General features: G+C 31.6%; 3 protein-coding genes across 5 annotated transcripts; 1 reads left to right on the top strand and 2 right to left on the bottom strand.

Annotated features, from left to right (window-relative positions):
* Positions 1 to 498: 498 nt before the first annotated feature.
* Positions 499 to 4359, bottom strand: LOC101249282 (uncharacterized GPI-anchored protein At1g61900-like). Of its 3 annotated transcripts, none has more exons than XM_069287036.1 (7): positions 4025 to 4359; positions 3804 to 3956; positions 3035 to 3634; positions 2342 to 2734; positions 1682 to 1825; positions 1395 to 1442; positions 499 to 849 (listed from the first exon to the last, which is right to left on the bottom strand). In XM_069287036.1, exons 1-7 carry the CDS (start codon positions 4062 to 4064, stop codon positions 779 to 781), a joined length of 1449 nt encoding a protein of 482 aa, XP_069143137.1. In that variant the 5' UTR covers positions 4065 to 4359; the 3' UTR covers positions 499 to 778. The 3 variants fall into 3 exon arrangements, with proteins under 3 accessions (XP_069143137.1, XP_069143138.1, XP_069143136.1); XM_069287037.1 differs by having other exon boundaries at positions 1395 to 1445; positions 3804 to 3950; positions 4025 to 4357; XM_069287035.1 differs by having other exon boundaries at positions 1395 to 1445; positions 4025 to 4356.
* Positions 4360 to 10516: 6157 nt separating this feature from the next.
* Positions 10517 to 10966, top strand: LOC104648480 (uncharacterized). The gene has a single exon (XM_010325792.1). The coding sequence runs from the start codon at positions 10517 to 10519 to the stop codon at positions 10964 to 10966; it is 450 nt and encodes a 149-aa protein (XP_010324094.1).
* A 1449-nt stretch (positions 10967 to 12415) lies between these two features.
* On the bottom strand, positions 12416 to 20960 carry LOC101254008 (aconitate hydratase, cytoplasmic). The gene is made up of 20 exons (XM_004243424.5): positions 20263 to 20960; positions 19743 to 19847; positions 19492 to 19652; positions 19309 to 19401; positions 18897 to 19082; positions 18517 to 18678; positions 17440 to 17584; positions 17197 to 17339; positions 17050 to 17106; positions 16879 to 16958; positions 16716 to 16791; positions 16387 to 16572; positions 16234 to 16301; positions 16020 to 16138; positions 15788 to 15909; positions 14930 to 15028; positions 14372 to 14851; positions 14150 to 14248; positions 13812 to 14054; positions 12416 to 12744 (listed from the first exon to the last, which is right to left on the bottom strand). The coding sequence occupies exons 1-20, from the start codon at positions 20555 to 20557 to the stop codon at positions 12676 to 12678; spliced, it is 2988 nt and encodes a 995-aa protein (XP_004243472.1). The 5' UTR covers positions 20558 to 20960; the 3' UTR covers positions 12416 to 12675.
* Between the last annotated feature and the right edge of the window lie 3600 nt (positions 20961 to 24560).

The raw sequence follows: 24560 nt of genomic DNA, 5'->3' as shown, positions 1-24560 counted from the left end.
AACTTAAATTGTCATTAAATTCGTTTATTTAGAACAGTTTTTGCAAATATTCCTAAAGCGCATACTGAAATTGAATTCAATGACAGTTAACTAATACTATTGATAAAGGTTCTATCACTCTGTCAACGTGCATATTTATAGCCGCTAAAGTTATTTTGTTATAGAGTCATAACAATTTTTACATGTAAAAAATCACAAAAATTGTAATTAATTACTAGATTAATAGACATGGACTCATTATTACGTTAAGAATATAATATATTTAATGCTAAAAAAATTTTAAAATTGAATTCACGAAAGAAAAATTGTAAATTCACCTCTGATTATATCAAAAGTATGACTATTCATCTTGATCAGAAAGTGTGAATCAATGATTTGTAGCCCAACACAGGACTATGATTCACACACATATATGAATCATAAAATAGTTCCCAAAAGAAGAGTTTTACGTACTAATCATCAAAATTAATGGATTAAACTTTGAATAAACCACGTATATACAATAACTGCCAATAATTTTATTGCAACAAAAGAAGAGAGAATGACACAAATTTAAGCTACTTTGCTAACATTTTTCTTTTGGGACATACATATAGAGTCGTCAATAACTACAACTCAGTTGGAGAGCTGTCCACAACTTCACTCGAGTGAGGGTTCGAATCTCACTGTATTTCCCAACTCCTCAAAACAAAATAAAAAAGTTGTCTATTGACTATATATAAATGTTACTTACAATATATCATATTTCTTTGATGAAAATTCAAGTGATCCAGAAGACTTAAATTAGCAACTGGATGGTCATTGATGAAGCAAAAAGCAGGACATACACTAAATCTTTCATGTAGATTCCTGAAATGCAAGAAAATTTTACATAATTAGTTTAAATTATGTGTCGTAAACAGATTATTGGCCCTCAAATTATTGCCATTCTATAATAGTCAGGTACAAATTTGGAGAAAAAGTAACTTTCTTCATAAGAAAATCTATGACACCAGAAAAACTGGAATAGAATTGTACCATCTAATTTACTCCGGCACGAATTCAAATTAGTTGAGTCAGTTTTAGTATTGGATACATTTACCCAAATAGTGGGGAAAAAAGGTAACCTCTAGTCTCTAGTTGTGATATGTCGAAATTCCATAAAGGAAACCGCCTAACTTAATCAGTTTTTACTGTTAAATCAGCTTTCATTAATCATATTCATTATTGTGTAGGGAGGCCAATTTTTTGTAGTAGTACCAACATATTAAGCTGATGTATGTGAATTGTGATTACAAGATTAAACGAGTAATCCAACAACTTATCAAACAATCAGAAACGCGTTCTAAATAAAGTGAATCACTGGAGTCGAGTTTTTAGCCAGAGAAACAAGGCTGTAGCTATTGTGCCCATACCTTTGCTGAGCTGAGAGGATGTTGCTTTGGGAAGTTCTGGAAGTGCAGCTGCTGCAAAGTCATTTGTTGTTATCAAAATAAATGACAATCGTTTAACGAAGGGATAATCAGAAGGAGAGGAAAATGAAAGTTGTAAGATGTTTGTGATTGTAAAGGAAACATACTCTTGTTGCAGGTAGAAGCAATTTGTTGTTATCAAAGTAAATGACAATCGTTTAACGAAGGGATAATCAGAAGGAGAGGAAAATGAAAGTTGTAAGATGTGTGTGATTGTAAAGGAAACATACTCTTGTTGCAGGTAGAAGCAGAATTAGAATATGATGAGGACCAAGGAGCGGCCACATTGTCATTAAGATCACAAATGAAGCCAATTCCTGAAGTCTGGTCATATGTTAAATCCGTTGGTAAGCTGGGAAAGAGGCATCCCGATTCTACAGAAGATTAAAAAAGAATCAGTCGAACATGAGAACAAACGACAGTGAGGTGAAAAGTTTCCATATGACGATTGCAATTCTCTAAAGAGATAAATATCATTCAATTGTTGAGCAGAAAGAAATACTACAGAAATTAGTGAAGTATCATTCATTTGTGTCGTTTTCCTAGCTAAGAGTGTCATGTCATGCATTCAATATGTCAAACAATGTTGTACCTAATAAAGCAAGACTATATTATATGCCTCGGGAAGGATGTGTATATAAGCAACAAATGATATGTTATATACCAGAAAGGGAAAAAAAAAAACAAATTTCCGTGATAAAGGTCTACATGTCGATAAACCAACTCCAAACTGGTGAAGTTATAGTACCGTACTTCTGAAAGATCAAGATTCAACAAGTAAACTAAATGGAATCAGATATTTCCGACTCAATTTACTTTCATCTGTCTTCTACTTTATGTGGCAACATATGATTATAAAGATTTTCCTATAATTTAGAGTTATTGATTACCTTTTTCATCCACTGATGCATCAGTATGTCGCAAATGAATCCAGGGTTCCCGCAGTAAGAACAAATTGAACACCCAAACAATGTCAATAACCAACAAGTACAAAAGAAAATAATTGCAGAATGAAAATATGCTGCAAAGGAACTGACCCTGAAGAGAAAAATCCTTGAGGTTTACATGGCAAATGTCAAAAATATTACTGGTGATATTTGCTTCTTGCAACTTCTTGCCAAGCAATGTAGCACAATTTAAAGCTTGGAGATTAGTGATGAAGCTTTGCTGTTGCAAGCGCGACAAGTAACTATTCAGTGTGTTGCAGCAGGATGTCTGATTACTTGTTTCCTCTCCACATTCTTTGGAAATGTTCTTTATGTCCGGAAACACCAATGGACATGCTAATAGTTCAGAAAGAAGAATGAACCTAAATTAATCATCTCAAAATATCATATTCCAAATTAAACACGACACATTATGCTTGGCATCAGTCACAACTGTTAGAGGGCAAAGTTAAATTGTTTAAATATCACATTTTCTCATGTCAGAGGCCGAAAACAATATGCAGACTTGTAAGATTCAACTTGTAGCTTTTAGTTTCCGAAAGAGCCCTAGCTTTAAAACAGCTTCATCGAATTTAGTACCATCTGGCTTCAAAGTTAGATTATAAATGTTTTTCCTTCCAAACTTCCAGCACTTACATTTGTTTATATCACAGCTTGAAAGTACTCTGATGATTCTATTAGCTGAAGAAGGATCGAACTTGCTGGCCATCCATCGTAATATAATGCTTTTACAGTCATTTATAGATTTTTCCGACAAGTTAGGGGCACCATTGGAGGTTGTCACATTTTTATGCCTGAAAGCTAAAACTTCAGCTGCAGCAGATATAGCATTCTGGCAAACTTGGTTGCAGCACTCAATAGTAGGATCTATTTTTCCACAAGAAGCCAGCAAAGACGATGTATCTAAACTGTTTTCGATTTCATTAACCTCTATAACAGGACAAGATGATTCTGTAAGATTGGAGGGATCCACAGAACAAATCTCAAGAAGTTCCTCACTGGCACCTTGACTTTCTAGAATCTGTTTGACATCCGAAAGGCAGTGCCTAGCATGAGTGACATTGAGTGCAAGACTTTGTGACTGACTACTGGCCTGCCCTACAAGAACCACTAGGCTGGCATCAAATTGAGGACAACACACTACATTAGCAAGATATGGAGCAAGCGTAGACCAGCAATCTGTTGCTGTTGTTCTCAAAATACTATCTGCAGCTGAAAAGTTGAATGCACAATGTCCTGAAAAGTTATCAAGGATTCATCAGTAACCTGATTATATCAACTCGTTTAAATTTATTCATACTTAATAGATCAACCCCTATGATCTCATTCTGACTATAAGCCTAAAGGTGAACAAGTGAGAAAAGGCCTAAATTATTTTTCTTCAAAATGTTGGTAATGTGATTACCTGATAATTTAGGCATCTTAGTGTACGTAAATGGCATGAATGGTGAAGGTGCTTGCAAAGGCAGCATAGCTTTGCTAGGAGTGATGTCTGGAGAGGCATGATTATGAGTTGTACTTAATAAATCACTCTCTTGAGATTTATGAATTCCTGAAACTGGAAAAAGGCTATGAGTGCATTTCATCAAGACAATTACGAATCAATTGAAATTGAAAATCACGTACAGAGAAGCAACACTATTGAGACTTGAATCATGAGACTCATTTCTTCAAATTTTGTTTACGTGTATAACCGAAAGATATATTTTGTGTGTAAATTGATTAAGCATAAGGTGTTTGTCAAACATCGTAATTCCTGCATACAGCTATAAGTAAAAGTGTGGAGAAGAAGAGGCCGTGCTCTCGCTTTCGAATGAAGAATCCTCACGTGCCATAGCTTTAGCTTAAATTGATTCGATTGCTTGAAGAAAAGAAGCGGTGTTTCCTCCATTGGAATTTTGATTCCGTCTCCTGCGCGCGGGAGAGGAGACGCAAACTATCCTATAAATCAATATTTTAATCTCTTTTGTTTTCACCCAAATATCCCGGACAAATCAATATTCTTCGTTTTAATTTATGTGATACAATTGATATTATTTTATTCAAATGAAATCCGATTTTCATAAATATTCTCATCTTTTTTTTTTTAAATTTCATATTCAATCAAAACACTTTATATAAAATATTGAAATGGAAAGAGGAAAAGAGTATGCACTTGGTGTTTGATCTAAGAATATACTTGATTAAAAATTGGATAAAAATACACATTGTAAACAAACTGTTCTAATTATTGAAGTTAATTTCCTGAATGTTACTGAATAAATTGTTTTCAAATATCACTTTTATTTTATTAAAAACAAAAATATTACTCGATTATAAATGAATTGATTTGGTATCAATTAAAACAAATCAACTCATGATCAAATGATCCAACATTTACATATATATATATATATAATGATACTCTCTTAGGGGAACTTTCGCTAATAGGCACTAAAATAAATTTAATTATATTTATGGGTTGTAACTGTAGTTTAAACTACCTCATTTATATAATTCGCCGATACATTTAATATAATTTAATGATTTTTTATAAAATTGAAATAATGAAATTATACCATCACAAACATCAGAAATATAAATAATTATACAAATTTCAAATTATACAAAAGTTATACTATTTCGAACTATAAAAACTTGTGAATTGTACGAAACAAAAAAGTTGACCAGCGTAATTATAGCTAAAAATATATCGCAAGTTGTGATTAAAGCAAACTATAGTTTGTTAACTAAATAACTAGTATATGTTTACTTGTACGGGTAATTTTATGTATTTTTTAAAACTTTATTTATTTATGGATGAACTCATAAACAGATTTCTAAACTTGTTGGTTTTTTTCCTCCAGGTACCTTGTCTATGTTATTTTTCTATTGAATCATTGAACCAGTCAGAATTTGTTCCTTTTAAACACTGATGGCTAATTTTGATCGGTTATTTTATTGTAAATGCTTTCAACTGTATTTGTATTATAATGATTTTGATTGAAGGAATGAAGATAAATAGTGTGTTAGTCTCATTTGTTTTCTGATGTGTTCAAATAACTTGAAGTAAAACACAATTATTCTCGAACAGTTTCACCATCAATTGGATTAATGAGTTCTGGAACAACATATGTATTCTCTATCAATACCCCTCACAAAATCTTATTTCACACCAGCCAACGGTGTTTAAAAGAAACAAATTATGGATGGATCAATGATTTAATAGGAAAAATAACACAGTTAAAGTACTAGAGGGAAAAAACTCAATAAGTTTAGAATCTGTTTATATATTTGATCTTTAATTTATTTATTTATTTTTAACATCAGATTTGGGCTTACCATTTAAGCCCACCAACCATATATATGAAGATAGATAAAGCCCAAGTCATACTAATTTACACCATAAGTCCCTAATATCAATGTTTCTTTCACTTCTAAATAGTAAAAGAAAAGATGTAAGCCAAATTAAATTGATGGCAAGTAGAAATATATCAACTTGATCTCATTTGTTGCATTTATGTCTAGTGATAAGAATAGTATAAGTTGGATTTTCTCTTTTCATTCTATAATAGTGTAAATGTTTGATGATTTATTTGTAGTGATTGAAGTGGTCTGAATTTTGATAATAGTATTATTGATATTTATTTTTTTTCGTTTTGTGAGACATGTCGTTATTATTTGGTTGTTAAAAACTTAAACAAGTCTTGAGATAATTGAATTTGATCATACTGCAGGCGCTTAAAGATGATTTGCATTGAACTTTAAAAAAATACCCTTTGAAGGTAAAAACTTGAATTTTATTGGTTCGATTGATTTGTAGATTTAAAAATTGATACAAATAGTTTGATTTGATATTTTGAATATTCAAACCAATTGAATCCATATACACACCTCGGTGGAACTATAAAAATTGCTAGGCATGCATATCATGATTTTTTTTTTCTCAAAGAAGATAACAAGCATGCACGAAATTTAACTATCCAGAACCATATGTTATAACAAATGAAAAGGATTTATCCGTTAATTAACGTGTTTAAAAATAAAGCAATACACACAATAATAATTAATACTCTGTATTGGTACGAATTATTGTACAATAATATATATATTGTCATGGACGGCTGGCTGAAAAGGAAATTAACTTGATTTGTCTGTTAACACTTGAAGCATAAAGCTAGAAATTAATATAGAATATACGTAATTGCTGGTTATACATGAAGTTCTAAAGCTTAATAAATTTATAAAACTAAACGTATATAAACGTCATGCATCTAGAAAAAGCTTATGGTGCCACCAACATTAATTATTATTATCATTAGGGATAATGCACAAGTATCTCCTTAACCTATGTTCGAAATATCAGAGAGACAATACTAAGGTCCTATTACCTTCCTCAACTTATTTATTAATAATTTTCTACTCCTTTTTGGCTTATGTGACACTATTTTGTGGGTCAACGCTGGTTGATTTTTTTTCCAAGCTAGTCACACAGGTCGAAAAGGGGTAGAAAATTACTTATAAAATAAGTTCAGGGGGTAAAAGGACCTTAGTATAGTATAAGTGTGTTTCTGAGATTTTGGGTTTAGGTTGAGGGGATACTTGTGCATTTTCCCTTATTATTATCATCGTAATTATTAATTAGAAAATTCTGTAGCTTAGTTGATTTGATCATCTGAACTTTTACTTTATTAGTAATATTTTTTTTTTTTGGATACGAAAATATTATTTAATTTTTGATTTTATAAATTGACGAGTAATATGAGACGGGGGAGTATTATTATGACTAAATTCACATGCAAGAAGAAGCTTCCAAGATTGATTTTGCAAGAAAGCATTATAGTGAGTAATTAAATTCATAATTGGAAAAGAGAAATAATAGTAATATACCTAATCCCCATGTGAAGTTAGCTTTTAATGAACTTCATCTCAAATATATTCAACAGCCCTACAGTCACGGGAATCCCTTTTTAATTAATTTCTCGTTAAATTTACTTCACTCACATGTAATGTAATGCCCCTATTTTGAATATAATGTCATGACTCATGAGCCCAGATCTAGCCTAATTATCTTTGGATTTTGTTGTTATATGTTAGCGTTGTTTTATATTGTATTGTTAGTTTAATTTAGATATAATGTTTATTTAGTTGTTAATTTAGATTAGCATGTCTTATCTATTAGTGACATTTTACACTTTGTTTAGATCATTGTTATTCATTATTTTATATACAATGTTTGGTTAAATTGTATTGTTTGTTGTTGTTTAGTAACATTTTAATTGTTTGATTTGATTGTATCGTACTGTATGATAATTTATAAATTTACTTAAATGTCCTTAATAGGCCCAGAAAGGACAATATCATTGCGGGCTGTGTTGTTACAACATAGTCTAAATCTATTGTTAGGTAAAGACAGAAAGACTCATTTTGTGTAACAGTTGATCGCGTCATTAGAAAATTTTAGTTTGTCTTACTTGTTATTTGATAATTATATTTTACCATTTACTCTACTTTTTCATAATAGATTTACATTGTACCCTATTTTTCTTGTAGGTTTCATTATGAACGTGCATGTGACATTAGGTAACGACGATGAACGATACAATATATCTCAACATTACATTCATTAAAACAATAAATATAAAATCCGAACAGTGTATTAATTAATTATTTCTCCCAAGATTTATAATATATATGTTCGAAGATTTGAGTCTTTCAATTTTAAATGCTATATATGCGCAGATTGATTGAGATTTTAATGGTAATTAATAATTGGAAGACCATAATGAAGAGGTTGGTTAGATGCCCTTTTTGTCTTTTTCCTCTATGGTGGCATATTAAGGCAAACTATAATCTAACTTAAGTTAAATTAATTAAAGACAGAAAACAAAAAAGGAAGAAATTGTGTGGGTGGTTATTGGTACCCTAAACCTGATTAAATGGAATTTGGGACCACTAAATGAGATGACTTAATTTTGAGATCAATATAATCTTGTAGCTTCCCTTAGTTTTTGAGAAATTATAATGGGAAAATTACATAAATATATTATAATAAAAAAATATTTACTATTTATAGCAATAATATTTTTTTCACTTGATTACTTTCAATTTATTTATAATACAAGTTTAATACATATTATAAAGAACAATTTATTATTCACATATAATACAAGTTTTAATGATGGATAATGCATTTATCACACATTTTAATACACTTATAATACAATGTGACAATTGTTTATCAAACAAACATAAGATATTTCAAAAACAATTATAATTCAAATATATGGTATACATAATTCACTTTTAATATATATTACAGATTTATCACAGTATTACTACAAATGGTAATAAACAAAAAGTATCGCTAAAATCAGTAATTATTTTTTAAAATGTATTAATTTACGTTATTTTTTCAATTATAATCACGATACATTTTGTAACTTATATTTATATAATATATGAATAAAGATATATATATATATATATATATATATATATATACACACACACAATTGTGAACATAATAACTAAAATAAGCTATCGATTCATGAGTAACAGGTAACGTTTATATCGCCGTCAAAGTTAGAATTTTAAATTTATGAATTAGAAATTTAAGTTTTATTTTTAAGTTCTAAACTAATTAATAATTTGTACATATTTAATAAATTTCTTTTGTATGACAAATATAATGCCTCAACCAAAGTTACTAAGTTCAACTAAATCCAACCATAATATACACGCTAACTCCACCTCAAATTCACAATTCATAAATTTCAAATTCTAATTCTAGCTCGACTTTTCATTTAATTTTATGTTTTCACGCAACTTTATTCAAACCTAACACAACAAAATATCACGTTGCCATGTGGAAGTAATTAAAACCAAAGGCTTGAATGGAAAATGTGGCCAACTCAATTAGAATGTTTTGGAGAACAACTCCTTTTGTTTCTAACAAAACCTAGCTATGGTTCATACATAAAATTAAAGATTGTCAAATTAAAGCAGCCAAATAGAAATTGGAAGATGAAAAAAATATATATTGTACCTTGGACAGACATAAAAAATTAATAATCCAATTTTAGAAATTATAATTAAATATAATAAAGAGATCTTTACACAGGTGGTGATTTTGATCAACTGCAACATCCATCCACAGGACCATATATATATATATATATATATATATATATATATATATATATATATATAATATTATTTATTGATTTTTGTGACCAACCTTTTAACATGTGTTTGTTATATGATGCCTAACAAAACATTATTTCTTTCTCCAAATCAACTGAATATTCGCTCACTTAATATATATTTATATATACAATTATTTAATCCTAAGAGTATTATTTGGTGGTTTCTAAGAACATATTGTAACGTCTGAGTGTATATATCAAATCATTAAATAAATATATAATATGTCTTTCGTAAAGTTATTTGTTATTTAATAACAATGGTTAAATTGATTTATATATTCTCAGGATAATTTTTAACCGTTATAATTAAATTACTTCATTTGCTATTTTGTAGATCTAGAGTGTAATGTGCATGTGGAGGTTATAGAAACTTCATCTAGCTTTTGCGCACTACATTTCTTTTTAATTGCCATATATAGTGTACTTTTTTACGGTAATTTTGATTAATATTTTAAGACGTATTTTTTATTGTATTGAATGAAAAAAATTATAATTTTTATAAGATTTTTTTCGTAAATTTTTTATATATTTAAAATATTTTAATATAACGAATGAATCTAATCTAATTTAATTTTGAAAATTAGTCAAATTGACTTTCGAAAAATGTAACTTGATAACTAAAAAGGAATGAAGAGAATAAAATATTTAACTATGAATCTGGTTATTATTTTACATTCGAGAGAAACTCATAAATTTCAAATTTTGAATCCGGGAGAGTGCAAAAATAAGTGTGTACTTTTTAACAAACATACATAGTTTAATTCAAAAAAAGAAGGCGAAAAAAGTGGCAACTCCATGTGCACTTCTCCTCTTTATATTTCAAGATTCTAACCTCCCACTACTCCTTATTCACCAAAAACTCCAATCATCATATTTTGTCAATCTTTTTTTTCTTTTCTATTCTCTTTGAAAATAATCTCTAAATACACAAATGGGAAATTGCATGAGAATTAGTAGAGCACATGTTGTAGTTCATGATGATGAAGAGAAAAGAGTTGAAGAGTTAGCACTAAAAGCAAAGGAACAAAGCAATGTTATTAATAAGAGAAGAAAGAGTGTTAGATTTAAAGTTGTAGATGATGAAGAGAAAAAGGAAGAAGAGGGTAAAGAAATGATGATGAAGAAAGGTCATGTGGTGAGGATTAGGGTAGTGGTGACACAAGAAGAATTGAAGCAAATCTTGAATGGGAAATTGGATTTTTCATCAAAAGATGAATTTTTAAGGAAAATAAAATCAGCAAGTAGAAATAGTAGCAGCAACAACAAAAGGAGATTATATGAAGATGGATCTAATTTTTCTTATGGAAAAATTAGTAGTAATAGTAGTAGTAGAAGCACAAGTTGGAGGCCTGTTCTTGAGAGCATTCAAGAAGAACATTAATATTAATGTTCATTATCTACATGAGTCGTGGTCGCGATTAATGGTTGAATTTTTCTATTTTTTTGGAAGAGCGCACGTAAAAATGAGTCTTGCAATGCGCGAATTTGAATTAATTATAGGAACATTATATCTACTCTCTCTTCCTTTTTTTCTCTCTTTATTTTGCATGAGCAACACTTTTTAGACGTTGTTATACCGTAGTATAAGGTTAGTTTTTTTTTTTTTTGTTTTTCTTTTGTGTGTGTGATTAGGAGGGGTTTTTCCAATATATCAAGAATTGGGTTAATCACGATTATTGAAAAATAGACAATAGAGTCATTTTAACATTTATTGATGTACCTCTAGTTAGTCAGAATTTTTTTTTTTTTTTGGTGTTATGTTATTTGAATGTTATGAATATAAAGTGATTTGCACTAAACTCAGTATTTTTAGTCTGTATATATATATTGATTAGATTCATTTTGAATTAATAACTATAAATCCAAACTTCTCTTGTGAATATTATTTTATTCATTGATAAAATGGACCTTATATTTTGAAACAAAAACTTTGATTTAGTGTTTAGTAGATAGTTTTCCTTGTGCTTACTTGGTGGCACCTTGGAAAGCTCTTTCCATGGAGGGAATAATTATTAAATCTAACAGATAAGAAAAAGAAACTAAACAAAACTACAAAAGTGACTCTATATATGTGACTTTACAGAATGGCAATACTTGTATATTTACGATTTATTAGAGTATTTTCCGGAAGAAACAATGGAAAGATTATTAAATTAGCAAAATTCCAAATATTGGTCAAACACAAAATATTAGTAAATGTTTCTTTTTTCTCGGTGTCCACATTGGAGCGCAATTAAATTTAAACTCGCGCCGAGATGTCTCACATTGAGGATAAAATGCTTCTTAACAAAGATGACTCCGTACTCAAAACTTAAACCCATCTAATTAAGGATGAAGAAATACTTATCGCTCTACCAAAACCGTAGCTCTGATGAAGAATCCGGCAAAAGACTAAATTAACTTACTTTAATCTTTTTCCACTTGCCCATACGTTCTGCCTCAACGGCTCCTATTTATAACAAAAGCTGTTAAAAAATATACTAAACGTTTTATCATGTGTGTACGTTGGTTTTCTTGGACTCAACGAGTACCCAACTGTTGAACAAAATCCAAAAAGCATACGATTTAATTAAGTCGTGTTATTATGATGACCCTCGACAGATTTTCTTTTTCTTATAGGACTTTCAATAGGATAAACAACAAGATATTCAATATAATTTTACAAGTAGAGTCGATAAAAAAAAGAAATGAAACATGAGGACTTCCAAAGTATCGTCTATCCTAGTACTACGACTAAACACAATCAACTTCAGAGTTCATAACGCTGGTATGATGACAACAAGAAAACTAACAAAAAGAACTTGCAAGTTTCACTTCAACGAGAACTTGCTGAAGAGAATCTCAATTTAAATTTTATTACCAAAAAAAATGGTATAATGCTATCCGCAGGAAAAAGACTAGCTTGACAGTGCCTTTAGAAGTAAATAAACAACACTTTGTCCAACAAAAGGGACATAAAAAAGTTTTAAAATCATTTATTCCCTTCTCAAGTTGCTCTATTGAGAAGAAGATCTCTCTCTTTACGCTCTGTCATCTTCCCACAATTAAGCGGGCAGCTTTGTAAACGTGGCCAAATAATCATAGCGATCCTCATTGCTTTGTCAATTGACGAATGACATATTGAAGAATACCTCCATGGTTGAAATAAGCCAACTCCACCTGCACAAGATAAAAAGAAGCTTTCAAATGTTGATGCCTACCAAGAACTAATGAATGGTGAAGGTGAAACTATGTGGGATATTTACTGCTGTTGTGACAATATGCAACACGAATTGGTGGACCGTGGACAATGCATGCGAAATAATGTGATTTAAAAGTTATATGAAAAAGTGACAGGTTAGGATCTTCTATTTCTTGTTTGAGCATTGAAGCTACTCTAAGAAGAGATAAGGATTTTTCTCCTTTTTTGACGGTGATGAAAACTATTATTTATTTTGTACCTTCACAACATATGTTATCTTCCAATCATCGTAAATGTAAACATTGATTCCTACCAAGGATGCACCATGATTTACTGTTTAAGAAATAATAATCACTACTATTACACCCCAATCCCAAAACTAGTTAGGTTAGCTCTATGAATCCTCACTAGTCATGTCGCTGTGCGACAAGTCACAACCCAGTAACCATAATTTACTGCTCCCAGATGAAGTCTGATTTTTCCAACACTTCCCTTTTAGTCAAGTATTTCTAGATCTTGACATCCTGTTATTTTTATGATGATGCTTCAATCTCAAACTAGTTAGGGGTGGCTACATGTAACCTCTATACCCAGTTGGGCACATTGCATTCTACTACTACTAAATAATGTCATAACAAAAAAAAAAATATATATATATATATATATATATATTAATTATTGACATCCTTCGTTGAAAGTTCAGTAAAAGACCCACAAAATAAGTGCCCCAGTTCATTAAGGGCCCTAATTTAAATACACAAAAATAGCTTTAAGAATAAATTTCTGTTATTTTCCCTTTAGATCTTCTCCTTTCCTTCAGCATAAATACAGAAAAAAGGCTTTAAGAATAAATTTCTTTTATTTTCCCTTTTGTTTGTTCTCATTTCCTTCAGCACTATAGGCAAAATACTTTATAAATGTAAAAGAAAATCAAAGAGAGGCAGCATTTTTATCATGGAAAACAATTGTCATATCAACATCTTTCACACAATAAAACACCAGGAAATAAGATCAGTAACTGAAAACAGAAGAGAGCTAGGAGTACCTCAGTGTCGAACCGCACTACGCAGGTGAAGGATTTTCCAGTATCTGTTTGTACAGTAACGTCTTGCCCAGGGCGGATCTCACTAATATTTTCAGGAAGATCAATGGTATAGCGCTCTTGACCTGTCAATCCAAGTGTATCTGCATCCTCCCCAGCCTTAAAACATAGAGGCACAATACCCATTCCTACCAAGTTACTGCGATGAATCCTCTCGAAGCTCTTAGCAATTACAGCTTTAACTCCCTGTTAAATTGTTCTTTAGTAGTTAGGGAATCCTCTGGTAAAAAAGAAAAGGACAGGATCAACCAAATTAAGAATAAATGCACAAGAAAACCCACCAACAACATTGGTCCCTTGGCAGCCCAATCTCGGGAGCTTCCACTTCCATATTCAGCTCCAGCCAAGATAATAGTGCTTTGTCCAGCGGATTTGTATTTCTGAAGGCATCACGTGTTTAACAAGTGTCAACATAAAACAGCAAAAGTGAAATGCGCAATGCAAACTCTTATCTTTAATGAAAACAGGATTTGAACCATTAAGAAACAGAGAAAGGAAAGTACCATAGCAGCATCAAACACAGATAGCTTTTCTCCAGAAGGAATGTGGACCGTCTTTGGACCAACCTCCCCGTTTAACAGCTTGTTTACAAGGCGGATATTGGCGAAAGTACCCCTAGCCATAATCTCATCATTACCACGACGGCTACCATATGAGTTGAAGTCCCTGCGATCGACACCCCGCTCCATAAGGTACCTAGCAGCAGGGCTATCTTTATGAATGCTTCCAGCAGGTGAAATGTGATCAGTAGTAATACTGTCGCCAAAGTTCAGCAAGCAGTAAGCATCCTTCACTCCATGAGGTCCAGGAGGATCCATGGTCATACCCTTGAAATATGGTGGCTCATGGATGTATGTAGATTTAGGATCCCATTGGTACAGCTTTGTTGTTGGCACAGATAATTCATTCCACATGGTATTTCCCTTTGTGATAGCTTCATATGTACTCTTGAACATGTCTGGCAATACACTTGATTGAACAACCTAACATGGAAAATCCGTGGTAAATTTACTTTTTGCATGATTGATCATGGGTACATAAGCACATAATAGAATACATACCTCAGCAATTTCTTCAGTTGATGGCCATATATCCCTGAAGTACACATCCTTACCATCCTTCCCCACTCCAATTGGATCTTTCTCAAAGTCTATATCAACCTGCAAAGCATTGATAATTCTCATCAGCAACATAAATAAACATGATATGAACAATTAATATTGACAAGTTAGACATCCATGAATCTTTTCCACAATATCAGAGACCAAGAGTTCAAGACCAAGACCTATATCAGAGCGTGCATGAAAAATCAATGGGGGAATCTAGCATTGGAGCCCTGTTTTCCGTTATTGTATTTGTGCTCCTGAGAGCAATGCAGCTTGCACCAGGCTGAGTAATGTCTAAAGGCATTCCATGTAACTCATTTATGACCCTGCCTAAAGCACGATGCCTTTCACTTACTTAAAAGCATAATCCTTTTTTTAACTTGTAATATGTTTTTCCTCCTTTCACTTACTATAAAGGACAACATTAAGGCTGTGGATGGTATGGAGGAAAACATTCTCCAGAAAATGTTTTCTGATTATCCCATGTTCGGTTGGTCAAAACTTTTGGAAAACATTTTCTCTAGGAAAATAAGTTCCTTGGAAATGAGGAAAACAAGTTCTACAAGTAACATTGCACATTAATTGCATACTCCCAACCTTCCAAACACCTCATCTTCACCCCCACTCCAGGTAGCCCCCATTACCAACACCACCACTACCTCCCATAGTACTTATCTAGATTATATACAAGATAAACAAGAAAGAAAACCACTTACTTTTCAAGAAAACATTTTCCATGGTCAACATTTTCCTTACAGAACAAGTAATTCTCCAGATAAATTAATCATAAATCTCTTAAGTGCATTCACTTACAGTGCCAGCAAGAGCATAGGCAACCACCAAGGGAGGTGAAGCAAGATAGTTTGCTCTTGTCAGGGCATGAACACGCCCCTCAAAGTTCCGATTTCCGGAGAGTACAGCAGCAGCAACAATGTCTGCAAAATACATACATTTTGAATTAGTCAAACAATATAGCAAAATGATCATGACCTAGATAGAGTCCAGACAGTAATATTTTAATTTATAATCAATTGTATGGACTTACCGTTCTCTGATATGGCAGAAGCAACAGATTCATCCAAGTCCCCAGAGTTCCCTATACAAGTGGTGCAGCCATAGCCAACAATGTTGAAACCTTGCTGATTTAAATACTTCTGTAGACCACTGTTACATGCAGAAAATGACATATCACAATGTTTTCAAGTAACAATGGTCTGGGTTAGTAGAACTTTGCTCTTTAACAAACTTCCAATCAATACCTCTTGAGTAAATATTTTGTAACAACACCAGAGCCTGGGGCAAGGCTAGTTTTAACCCATGGCTTAACCTGAAAAATAATCAGGAACAAGGATTAAGATGGCATGCCTGAATTACAATCAAATGATAAGGCAAGTATATGGAGTAGCACTAACATGTAGACCCAGCTCAGATGCCTTTTTGGCAACCAGAGCTGCTCCTAGCATAACACTGGGATTGGATGTATTTGTGCAACTTGTGATAGCAGCAATCACAACACTGCCATGTTTGAGCTCTGCAGGTTGCCCATGGAAGGAAAACTTGGCCACTTTATCTTGCACCTCTTTTGGCACAGCAAATCCCTAAATCGATGTAAAGCAAGTTGGATTAGCATTTCCAGAAGTCAGAATCTGGGGTTGGGTAATTTAGTCTCACAACAATTTATGTTACAAGTTGATCAACCAAGAGAACTAATGGTAAATATCAAAATGAATAGCTCGCTCACCTTGAATCCAACTTTGTTATCTAGGCAAGCATGCCAGTCAGACTTCATTTCTTTCAAAGGCACACGGTCATGAGGTCTGTAGAGGATTAAAAACCATTTATATAGACCAACCTTAAGCACATTTTGCATCTTATATCAGAATTTGTCCAATCCGGGAAAATACCTCTTTGGCCCTGACAGACATGGTTCAACATCGGCAAGGTCTAAGTTCAAATAAGAAGAGTACACCTTTTCTTGTTGAGGCTGAAACAATTTTTTAACAAAGTGTAAGGGAAAGTAACAGTGATTCAATTGGAAAACTGAAACTAGAGCAATGAGGTAGGACAGGAAATACCTCTTTATAATCGACAAACATATTATTTGCACGGAGATATGACTCTACCATTCCAACCTAATTTTTGCACAGAGGATTAGCCACATATAAAGAAGAACTGTCACACTCTATCTTCACTTAGTTAATAGTAAATGTCTGAACACTTACTGTTTCATCACTTCTCCCTGTTAACTTGAGGTATTGCAAAGTAACATGATCTACAGGGAAGAAACCCATTGTTGCACCATATTCAGGAGCCATGTTTGCAATGGTGGCCCTGTCAGCCAATGAAAGACCACTCATTCCCTCACCTACATGAAAACAGACAAGTAGTCAAGTCCTTGTCTGGTGGACCTATTAAAAATGGTTAAACTATTTGCATGGAAAAGTAGTCGATGTTTATATATCTACCATAGAATTCAACAAACTTTCCAACAACACCATGCTTCCTCAGCATTTGAGTGACAGTCAGAACCAAGTCAGTGGCAGTTACACCATTTCGCAAATTCCCTGATAGCTTGAACCCGACAACTCCAGGCAACACCATGCTCATTGGCTGTCAGGATCCAGAAGAAACATTACAAAAGTGCCATCCTAAGTACAAATATCAGAATACATATTCTTTTACAGACATGAAGCAAACAGAAGAACAGGCAAGCAGCAAAGCCACAGGAAAAGAAGTATTGTTTCACGCTCAGATTAAGTGGAACACAGTGCATCCTATTCTAAGATGAGGAAAAATAACATCATATTCCAACTTGTTCTGATTTTTATTGGAAGATAGCTGGCTACAAGCACTAAATGCTGAATAGAAAAAGTATAACCAAAACTCTTTTTCTCAACAATTAGGGATTCTCTCTCTTTTTCATTATTGTCAAATTGACATACGAAACCAGTCGAATGCATCGACTACAGAAAGACTCACGAATAAAATTCTTCATTCGGATGACCTCATGATCACCAAAATTAGCTTTCAGGAATAAATAGAATTTTGGAAAGAGCCCAAAAATTAGAATTAGAAATGGGTCAGTGGATGCAATCTAAGACCATCCATAAGGAAAGAAGAAATACAAGGTCAGACAAATGAGGCAAGGAAACGCCCTACATGATTCACTATCATACTTCTCTCTAATCTAGAAAATTAAGGGTAAAGAAAAACTTTACTCCCTTGCTCCGATTTGGCATAGTTATATATGAGTGTTAAAAATTTCATGTTTAGTCTCTAATTAGGAGAACATTGTGCCAACATATTACATCTTAAACTTGTGTAACTATATACACTGATTGATGTCCCTCCATTAACTTCTACACGTGCCAGTCATATTCTACACTAGAAATTTGACAAAATGCAGATATGAACACGTGTCAGAAGAGCAGAGTGGGGCAGCTTAGCAAAAAGGCATAGCTATCTATTCTTTGCAGCAATACATGAATAAACCAGGATTCACAGAGGAATAAAGGGTGATCATCGCACTCGTGGTTTCATACCTGGCCAAGCATTGCAGCTTCTGCCTCAATACCTCCGACACCCCAGCCAGCAACTCCTAACCCATCAATCATAGTGGTGTGGGAATCTGTTCCGACCACGCTATCTGGGTAGAGCAAGCCTTCCCTATTGAACACAACCCTTCCAAGATATTCAAGATTCACCTAAAATTACAATAGAGAAAAATATTATCAGTTTTGCAAATCCACTGTTTCAGAAGTGGAAACTCACTCCAAATCCTCTAACGAGGGAAGATAAGTAAGAGCATGCAAAGCTGAAGAATTCATGATTCAAGAAATAGTTAGAGCTCAGCACAACTATCACATTGACCAAATCCAGAAGCACAAGCAGCTAAGTCACATTCAGTTTTCAGGTACAATACCTGATGCACAATACCAGACCCAGGTGGAACAACAAGCATGTTTTGGAAAGCATTGGATCCCCACTTAAGGAAGGCAAATCTCTCCTTATTCCTTTGGAATTCAAGCTCCATATTAGCCTGGACTGCATTTTCTGACCTTGTTACATCAACTTGAACTGAGTGATCAATAACTAGGTCGACAGGAACCTGAAATGATATTCCCAAAAAAAAAATCACCATGAAATGGTATGATAGTCATTCACGAGAAGACTTAAGAGAACAGTAACCAAGAAACTTAAGCATATAAGTGTGAGCAATGAATGAGACAACATATGCAATTCAATGCTTATGAACTGAAGTATAGACTTCACTGCATTCTTTTTGCATAGTTCAAGAGACTTAGCCACAATTCACTAACTATAAAGTATCATACCAATGGATTAATCTTGTCAGAATCACTGCCAAGGTTGTTCATGGCATCACGCATGCAAGCAAGGTCCACCACAGCTGGTACACCAGTAAAATCCTGCCAACAAGACAAATCAGTAAGGTGAGATCATCACACTGCATTCTTTTTTCTCTCCTTTTTTGTTGCAAACCTGCAAAAGCCCAGTACCTGCAGCAAGACACGGGCAGGCTTGAAGGGTATCTCCACAAGCTTAGGTGCAGAATTTTCCCAGTCAATAATCTTCTCAACATCTTCCTTTTTCACTTGAAAGTTGTCACAATTACGGATTGCTGATTCGAGAAGAATTCTGATAGAGTATGGTAGCTTGTCTGTCACATAGGAACCAACAAACCAAGAATAATCAATAATAGGAACACATCAAAATGAATATAAGAATGTACCAGGGCTTGAAAAGTTACCAATCCTGGGATCATTGAGCGCAGGTAAGCTATAGAACTTTCCGAATTCACCACCTCCGGGCTTTGGAAGACCAGTGAGGATTCCCTTAAATGGGTTCTCTGCAGCTGAATCCATCATTAAAAGAAAAAGGAATTAGATTCTTGATTTTCTACTAAGAATTGATTCACTCACAGCAACTCCTAGTAATCCTTCTCACAAAAATCTAAGTTTTTATGAAATATCAACCCACAAACACAAATAATAAAAATCAAATATCTTAGGTCAACTTCAAAGTCTCCCACTCATAGGCCCTACCCACCATGTTCCGCTAACCTCTGTCTTCAATGCTGATTATTATTACTCCATTATTATCACAAATAAATCATTTTCTTCCGATTAAATTAAATAGTCTCTAATTATCAAAAAAGCAAAATCACCCAGAAAATAAATCTAGATTTACGAGAACCCCAGAAAATCAAAACGCTAACTTTATGGATCACTAATAGAATTGGGGGAAATTAAATAAAACGACAAAAGTACCCATGGTAGCTAGTTTCCGATGAAACCCGTTGAGAGCAGGGGCAGCAGTCCTGATCTGAGCAGTAAGACTGATCGGAGACTTCCAATCAACACCGTGACTCCACCTCGGCACAGAGCAACGCAGAGACCGAAGCGTTGATGAATAACGCTGCTGATTACCAGAAGCAGCACCAGCACGACAAGGCGCGTGAGCAGCAGTAGAAGTTGAAGCAAGCGGCCTTGTAACAGAAGAAGATGCTCTCAATAATGAAGAAGCAGCAGAAGAAGAGTACTTGCGAGCTGTATTACTATACATGACTCCCAATATGTATATATATAGTTTTTTTTTTTCTCAAATCACATTCAATGGTAACCTCCTAGGGTTGTGTGCCCAAACAAAAAAAGGGAAATTGCTGATGAGGAAGAAGATGAAGATAGTGACGAAGAAGATATGGCGATTTGAATTATTGATTACTGATATGGTAAAGGACAGTGCCGAAGCTGCGGCACATCAAATGGAGCTAAAATAAAAAAAGCTTGGCTAATTATGCGTTATGGTGTTTTTTCGTTTTTTTATATAATGGAAGGAGGGGGAAGAAATGGAATAATAATAAAAATGAATATGATTAGGTCAAAATTATCTATTTATGCGCTACCTTTTTTTCTTTTTTCTTTTTTTGGATGACAATTAACTTTTTTTAAAAAAATAAAATGAAAGATAACTTTTGCCTTTTGAAAATGTCAATTTCCTAAGCAGTCTTTTTTAAAAAAATATTTATGACGGTTGATCTCAATATTTTTATATCAATAGTATAATTTTATTTCATGTAATATTTTCCAAATTTTGAGATTTGAATAAATTTTGTATATTTTTTATTGATTTTTTAAAATATTTTGACTTATCAATTTTTATGACTACTAATATTATTTATGTAGTTAATTAATATATAAAATTTTAGTTTAAAAAATAAAAAAATTTATATGTAAATTTTTAATCAAACTTAAATTATTTCACGCTTGAAAAATTAAAAGTATCCCGTAAAAATGAGATGATTTATAACGACTTCTTCACTATGTAAAATCGATATTATCACCAGATAGTATCACTTTCTTTTAGTTTTATGGTAACAAAAAAAAAAGAGCAGATAGGAATAGAGATTGTAAGTCGGTTACAATTTATTATTTTTATTATTTATTAATTAATAATGTCTAGCTAGAATTTGTTTTTCTTAGTTCGAAATAGATTTTTCAATTCTAATTTAATTTAACTTCTTGTTATTAAAATAAAGAAAATTATTTTCAATATTTAAAAAAATACCAAACAAGAAAAAGCCATGTAAAAATAAAAAGGAAGTTGAATCAAGATTCAACAATTTTTTAATTCATAAGTAAAATATTTTTGTTCAATTCATAAGTTTTATATTTTTTATCAAAATTTATTATTATTTAAAATGTAGATAAAGAAAGAAATGATTATTGTTGGGGCTTGTGGCACACTTCCACAGGCCACAAGTCACCCATGTAAATTTGCATTTAAGTCCTTCTCTTTCTTCTTGCTTTTCGTTTCACTCCACTATTATTATTTTATTGAACAATTATTCAAGCAATTGGCCCTATATTAATTTAAGAGAAAATAGCACTTTATGTTCCTATATTAATATTATATATTTTGATTTTAGTTCTTTAGATTATCGTTATTGATTTTCAATTATATTATGTGAGTAATTTAAACATAATTCTTCTATCATTTAGATTATCATTATTAATATTTGATTATATTACAGTGAGTAATTTTGATTTCACGGTAACTAGATGCCTTTAAAATTAATAGACAGGATATTTTTAATATTAAATCTAATTTGAGAAGAAAGGAAATTACATCTTTATTGATGTATATTTTAAGTTCTTCAAGATACGTGCCTTCATTAATATCTACTTCTATTAGTAAATAGTTAAAATATTAAAGCCACTCATATAATATAATTATTTGAAGGTCAATGATGATAAAGTTGTATAATATAAGAACTAAAAGGAGAATATAGCATTAACATAGGGATTAAAAAAAAATTATTTAAACTTATTTTAATTAACGTGAAAATAAGGACATTTATTAAACTATAAAAGTCAGAATTAATTGAATGAAGTCATGTGTTATCTGGCCTGCCCAAAAAAGGAGACGAATCATTTATATTCTTTTGAAAAGTTTTTGGAAAAACATTTGATTCTTTTAGAAATATGAAGAAAACATATGCGTTATGGTCGTAAAATTACCAACAATTAAGGGTTTTTTATCTCACGAGAAATATATTTTTATTTTTTTATGTTTGGTTTGTCTGATATTTTTTTAATTATAAAATAAGAAAAATAAAATTTATAAAATATATAACTTAAAATATATTCTCTTCGTCTACTATTATTTGTTATGATTTTTACTTTTAGAGTTAAATTATAAGAACTTTGACTAACATTTTAAGATGTATTTTTTCATCATATTGATATGAAAAAACTGCAATTTTTATAGTACTTTTTATATAGTTTTTTAATATCTAATTTTTTTGTTTAATATATTGAATCAATGTAATCTAATTTAACTTTGAAAAAATATAACATGACAAATAAAAAGGAACGGAGAGAGTAATAATTATCCCTCCCACCCACCTACACAAAACACTCTCTAATCCTCCATCTTTCCATCTGAATTTAGAATTTAATTTTTAAGTTTTATATTTAACCCATTAAATATTTATAGATTTATCTCTATTTTGTTATAATCTCATAAATTTTTCTATATAAATTTATATTTACATTGAGAAATACTAATTTAGATAAATTTAATATTAATATTATATATGACTTTTCTTCAAACCCTCACCCTACTAAGTTTCATTGTATTAAATGCACCCCAAATTTCTATTTAACTTTTCAAAAACAATTTATTAAAAATGTTAGTTATCATTAATCAAAATAAACATATGGTACCTCCCTTTAAAAAGTAAACTATATTTTTATAAATAAAATAAAATATTAGAAGGGAAAAAAAGTCTCGAGTGAAATATTTTAAAACACAAGTGGAGAATTAGTTAAGGGAAATGAAGGGTGAAGGCTCCCTGACTAAAGAAACAAACGAATAGGCACACCAATAAGGGCTTTTACAATACCCTTGGGCCACTTTTTCTCTTTTTAATTTATAAATAGTGACGCACGATCAGATAATAATCGATACGAAGAGTTTATCATAATATTTATATTAATCGACGTATAATATTAGATCTTGTGAATAACTTTGAGGAATAAAATTATTAATATCGAAGATAACAAGTAAAAATAATTTTATTTTTAAAAAAACAAGTAAAAATGAATCGAAAGATAGTATTTCGTAATCATATATTTTTTTTATTTCGAAAAAGAAATGTATAGTTGGACGAATTGAACTTCTCTTCTCAGTTGACCTTTCGCTTGTTCACACCTGTCCAAATTATTAGACACCATAAGACTTTTCTATAAGAAAAAAAATTCATACTAATTTGATTGGCTCTTTTGAACAAATAATATACCTCATTTAATTTTATAATTGGAACAAGTGTTATTCGAATTTTATTTCAAAATACATAATAAATTTATGTAATTGATTTATAGTTTTTATTTATAACATATATTGTTAATTGTTAATAGAGAAGTGAGAAATATTCTTCATTAAAAGAAATAAGAAGAAATAATTGAAAATCAAACTCATAACATCATAACTATTGAACAATCTTATATATGCATTGATTCTAAATATTAATATTTACTATTCAAGAAATCGTTTAATAGAAAATAATTTAGTAAATTATATTTATTAATAATTATTTTCTTAGTAAATGTGTCAGAATATACTAATACAATACATAATATGAGGTTCCTCTCAAAAAAGTCCACTACATTATTATAAATCACTTAAAGACATTGACAGAAAATTAAACAAAAGTGTTTAGTAAAATTTGGGATTGTCCTAATCACGATCAGATATATGATAAGTCTTTTTAATTTAAGTTAGTTTTCAATTTTTTTAATTTGTTCCAGAGCCTGCCACCTCACTGACATGCCAGTATGCATGCACTTCAAAAAAATTTATAAAATATTGTCACTTTTCACCTGTACAAGTATCAAAAATTTTAATTGCTAAGGCTTCAACAATAGGTCAAAAGAAAAAACTAGGACATGAGCCTTCGCTACAATTTAATTTTGACAGTATGACGTTTATATTTTTCTCCCACAATCATGTTTTTATGGTTTAGATTGCTTCCATTTCGCTCAGTGATACTATGAAAATTACTTTT

The sequence above is a fragment of the Solanum lycopersicum genome, chromosome 7 (assembly GCF_036512215.1).
Source record: "Solanum lycopersicum chromosome 7, SLM_r2.1".
Classification (NCBI taxonomy): domain Eukaryota; kingdom Viridiplantae; phylum Streptophyta; class Magnoliopsida; order Solanales; family Solanaceae; genus Solanum; species Solanum lycopersicum.
This window is presented reverse-complemented; position numbering and strand designations above follow the sequence as displayed.